Here is a 5,160-nt window from a genome sequence, read left to right as displayed (position 1 = left end):
CGCATGCGCTAGCAGCGTCACGTGACTTCCGCTATCGGAACAGTATTAACTTTCAACTGCTGAAGCAAAAGTGACTGGTATGAACACATTGTGCTGTAAGTTAGCTGCATGTTATTAGTTTGAACTAATAGGGATTTAGTGAGTAATATATATATTTATATATATACACACATATGATTTGCAATTTGCACCAGAGAAATGACACGATGGAAGAGAAAATAAGTAAATATTAGAAGAAAAAATTGTTAGTGATGAGAATTAAAACAATAAACATATATTAGAAATAATCTGAAATTGTCTGACAGATTGAAAAAAGCCAACAACACTCGAATAACTTACAGAATTTCTCTTGTTGCAAACAATATCATTTTAAACTCTGACAGTTCACGAATTTTAAAAATACAACAACATTTACTCGAACTTACAATTTTTGTTTTTAAATTTCCGATGTTTCCTTCCGGCAGAGTAAAAATCTCAAAAAGATAACCTAGTCCATGCTAAAATTAATTATATTCCATATCAGAGTGGCTTTCATCCTTGTATTCGTTTCATTTAAATTGTTGACATTTCCGAGAAACATAGTCAAAACTACAGTCGTGAGACATAATACCACCATACTGTAGAGTGACCATGCACTTATAAAAGACCGGTATTTGGTGTTTTTAACCTCAATGACCTTACGCGACATATAATGACCAGGTCAGAGACCTCAAGTTTCGGGAATAGCCATCCCTAATTTAGAACAATGAAGAGAGGGATGACAAAGAGTAAGTAGCACTCATCGCCGTCATGGCTACTGTTAACCGAATATTGGGATTGTCTGTCACGGTTATAACGCCACCCACGGCTGAAAGTTTAGAGTGTGCTCAGCGATCTATCGAACTTTCGACCATTGGTTCCGCAGTCCGGTACGCTATCCACGTGGAAAAGCCCCAGCCCCGAGTTTAAAATAAATAGTTAACATGAAATCAGGATTTAAGTATTTTCGTGAATGGTTGAAATTCTTTAAAATTTCATTAGACTTGGAAATGTCGTTGTTTGTGTGGTGAGACGTCACTAGCAGAAACTGTTGGTTAATGTTACTATGAAATGTGATAATACTGTAGTTAAAGAAAAAAGATGAATTAAAATATATTTTTTGAGGTTGAATAAAAATTAGCCTGGAAATCTTATATCACTTGTGGGAATTTTTTTTTTTTAATTAAGATAATTTGTACCATGTCACAGACAATTTCCTCTTTTAATTTTGTTAATCCTCGTGTGGTGTGTGATATTGAACAATGGGGATTAGACATCATACTCATTTAATGAATGGGGTAGTTGATGTATTTTTTTTTAATAAAATAGAAGATAAAGAAGGGAGGATACATGATAAACTGCTCCATAAAAAAAAAGCCTTGGATTGATGTAAGTAGCACTTTGTGGATTATTAACAACTTGAAAAGTTCTTTAACTTAGTTATTATGCTAAACTTATGCCTTAAAATTAACGTCGTATACATTTCATTTTTCGTTGCTTAGTGATTAGCTTACCAAGCTCCGGATCTGAAGGCTTAAGGCCTATTTCTACTTTATAAAGCCTGTTAGTTAATTTCTCCCAGCCTATTGAGTCAATCTCAAACAATTTGGCAGGTTGATGCTTTAGACAATGTTGAATATTCTAAATGGATTCAAGGTCAAAGTATGAAAGTTGCTGGATTGTTTTTCAAACACCCATGCTTTTCTCATGGTCAATGAGATCGTGTACGGTGTTCAAGGGTGGGATCACCTAAAGATCTTTATTTGTTGGTAGATGAAAAGCGAACTGCAAATTTTGTTTATGAAGAAACTTTGTTATAATTTTAAAATTTTGAGGTAAAGTTTATGTTCAAGTTATTACTTTGAAATATATGATTGCTGTTAAATTTACATTGCTTTAATTAAGTTTAAACATTCCCCGTCAGTTGACGGGTATTTCAGCTTGTATTTTACATTTAACTTGCATTGTTTCGCATCCTGAAAATATTCACTCCACCTCGACTAAAGCATGTTAAATTTTGTGTTTTATTCAGAAATGCATCAAAAGTTTATATAATTTTCATAGTGACTGCTTTGGATACTTAACGCATTCTAACTTTTAGAATTTTGCTCAGTTCAAGGAATATAAAATGATATTCAAACGGTTATTAGTTTTCTAATTACGATATCATTGTCCTAAGTAAAATTATTTTATTTTATTTTTTATTTTTACCACTAGGGTGGAATGATGTCAGCTGGAATAATCCCGACATAAAGATGCCTAACTTAGAACGTCTTGCGCGAGGTGGTGTCATCCTCAACCAGTCGTATGTACAACCGGTTTGTAGCCCGTACGTAATTTATTCAAAAAGTACTATAATTCAGAAAATACATTATAAATGTATATAAATTGGAATTATTATGAGTCAACTTAGAAAAGTAAACAAACTAAAAATTGTAATCAATATTAACTTCTGGTCAAAGCAAGATATCTGCATAAATCAGAACTAAAATCAACTCGGTAACTAATATAGATAATTTAGTACACTATTTTTGCGTTCTTAGTTGTAAGGATTAGAATTTATTGTTTTAGCAGTAGGGTAACTTTGTTATTAGTTATATCTTCTGCTGTAATCACAACAGAATTTCACGAGGTTCGGACAGCTTAGGAGGCGCAGATTAATTCGAAATTCACTTAAACGAGTAAGTTCATCTTAGTAGCGCTTCGAAAGGCATACAGAGTCGATGTTTAACTCCAGCCATTGTCATACTCAAGGACATGATACCTCGCTGTGAGGCCTCCAGCCGGAAACAGATAAACTGAAGTCATTGTCTTACTCAAGACACAATACCTCACGATGAGGCCTCCAGCCGGAAGCAATTGGGTAGACTGAAGCGATTGTCTTACTCAAGGACACAATACCTCACGATGAGGCCTACAGCCGGAAACAGATAAACTGAAGTCATTGTCTTACTCAAGGACACAATAACTCACGATGAGGCCTCCAGCCGGAAGCAGTTGGGTAGACTGAAGCCATTGTCTTACTCAAGGACACAATAACTCACGATGAGGCCTCCAGCCCGAAACAGTTGGGTAGATTGAAGCCATTGTCTTACTCAAGGACACAATAACTCACGATGAGGCCTCCAGCCCGAAACAGTTGGGTAGATTGAAGCCATTGTCTTACTCAAGGACACAATAACTCACGATGAGGCCTCCAGCCCGAAACAGTTGGGTAGATCGAAGCCATTGTCTTACTCAAGGACACAGCACCTCGCAACGAGGCCTTCAGCCGGAAGCAGTTGGGTAGACTGAAGCCATTGTCTTACTCAAGGACACAATACCTCACATGGAGGCCTCCAGCCCGAAACCTTTCGACTACGAGTCCACATCACTAACCACTAGATTTTGCTGCCCTCGTATTTACTCCAACTCGACTAAATCACGTTACATTTGGTTGTTAAAAAAGGCTTAGTATCTGACTGAAAGTACAAAATTATTCTTGTACTAAAATATATACATGTACTAATAAAACTGTTATATGTATCAAACTTTGTAAATAATTTTGGGAGTGAAGATAACATTAAGTCAAGAATTGTGTATAACTTACTAAATATATATATATATATATATATATATATATACAGTGCTGGTTTGTTTCATGCGCTATCACCGATTTTATGTTCCTTCAAAAACTTGTTTTGCACAACTGATTATAATCCTTCCTACAACATTGGTTACCAATGAAAATCCATCATACAGTGTAACTTTAGTGCAGCTAAACATCTGAGATAAAACTACCACAACACATGTTACTGTTTAACTACAAAATAACTGTGTTTTTTTTTCTGGTAAGTTCAATAATCTTTTGTTGTTTTTCAGAATTTGTAGTGCAAAGTGGAGGATTTAGACATTGTAGCGATAAAGTTAGGTAAAATACCTCTTACTCTCCAGATAATAATAATTTTTATTATTATTATCTGGAGAGTAAAGATCTTTTCCCACTAACATCGATAATATCTATCATTAATCTTAATTCCTGGGGACGGAGCGTGTAAATTGATATCCGAGATAAGTTAGGGTAATGTATTTTAATGCTCTGAAATAGCTGAATCTGAATAGTTTAAACGGACAAGAATGTTTGTATAGATATAAATGTATAGATCAATAATTAATTCTGAATTTTTATGACCATAGATCGAGAACAGCATTCATGACTGGTTATTTTCCTTATCACGTTGGTAGACAGGTTTGTATTTTATTACTTGTATCTGTTTTTTTTTTACTGCTCGATATTTCTGGTTTCTCTCCTCAACGCTGAAGGTATAGTTAAAGCGCACCTTTGTTTTTGTACTTTCTGCATATCATTAAACGGCCATTGCTAAATTTTTATTTTTATTGTTTTTTACTCGAGTCTTTCTAAAACCTAACAGTTTCACAAAAATGTATAAGTCTTTACATAAATAATTTCTGGTTGTTATTAAAGAAAAAAACAAACAAACATCCGTAACAGTAGAAAAGGTTTTATCGTTTTCTTGGTTCAAATTTAAATTATCTTCAAATCGCATACTAGAATGCTTGTTTTTAGCGCAAGATGCACTATGAGTTATCAGGCTGTTTTCGCCGAGTGATCGAGCCCAAAATTCTAGCTTACTGTTGAGTACTGATCTCAAACGACAAATAAGATACGAGTAATTTACCAGCTTCAGTGTAGGCACTCATGTACGAGATAGCCAGACTTACCGAAAAGCGAAGACAGGTGAAATGCCTTCTAGAATGAATCACTTCGTTTGTTTTTAACAGCTCAGTTTTGTTAGTGGGTGAGTTCTCAGCATTTAGATTTATTACTATTATTTTGAATAACGTTTTTTTATGTTATTCTTGTTGAGGGATTTATTTCTTGTCGTTAATGTAAGATGCCATTTAACGAAACGTTTCACTTTCGAATTAATCTGTAGACTTAAAACGAATGAAATGCGATTTACTTTAAGATTTGAGAATCTTGAAATATTTTGTATCGCTTGATGAAAATGCATTTTATTTTTAGCAGAATAGTTATATTCATCGTTTCCAGCCGTCTGGTGTATATTTAAATTATACATTTTTACCTGAAAAACTAAAACAACTCGGATACTCAACCCATGTTATCGGAAAGTAAGTATG

At 34.3% G+C, this 5,160-nt stretch overlaps 1 protein-coding gene across 1 annotated transcript in view; it reads left to right on the top strand.

Moving 5' to 3' along the window:
- LOC106459066 (arylsulfatase B-like) overlaps positions 1–5,160 on the top strand; it is an 18,021-nt gene that overhangs the window by 2,536 nt on the left and 10,325 nt on the right. The window contains exons 2-4 of the mRNA XM_022385463.1: positions 2,236–2,347; positions 4,195–4,246; positions 5,048–5,151. Of these exons, the coding sequence (XP_022241171.1) occupies positions 2,236–2,347; positions 4,195–4,246; positions 5,048–5,151 (268 nt within the window). The remainder of the gene's footprint in view (positions 1–2,235; positions 2,348–4,194; positions 4,247–5,047; positions 5,152–5,160) is intronic.

Source organism: Limulus polyphemus, unplaced genomic scaffold (assembly GCF_000517525.1).
Source record: "Limulus polyphemus unplaced genomic scaffold, Limulus_polyphemus-2.1.2 Scaffold554, whole genome shotgun sequence".
Lineage (NCBI taxonomy): Eukaryota > Metazoa > Arthropoda > Merostomata > Xiphosura > Limulidae > Limulus > Limulus polyphemus.
The sequence above is the reverse complement of the archived record's forward strand: the minus strand, read 5'-3'. Positions and strand labels throughout refer to the sequence as shown.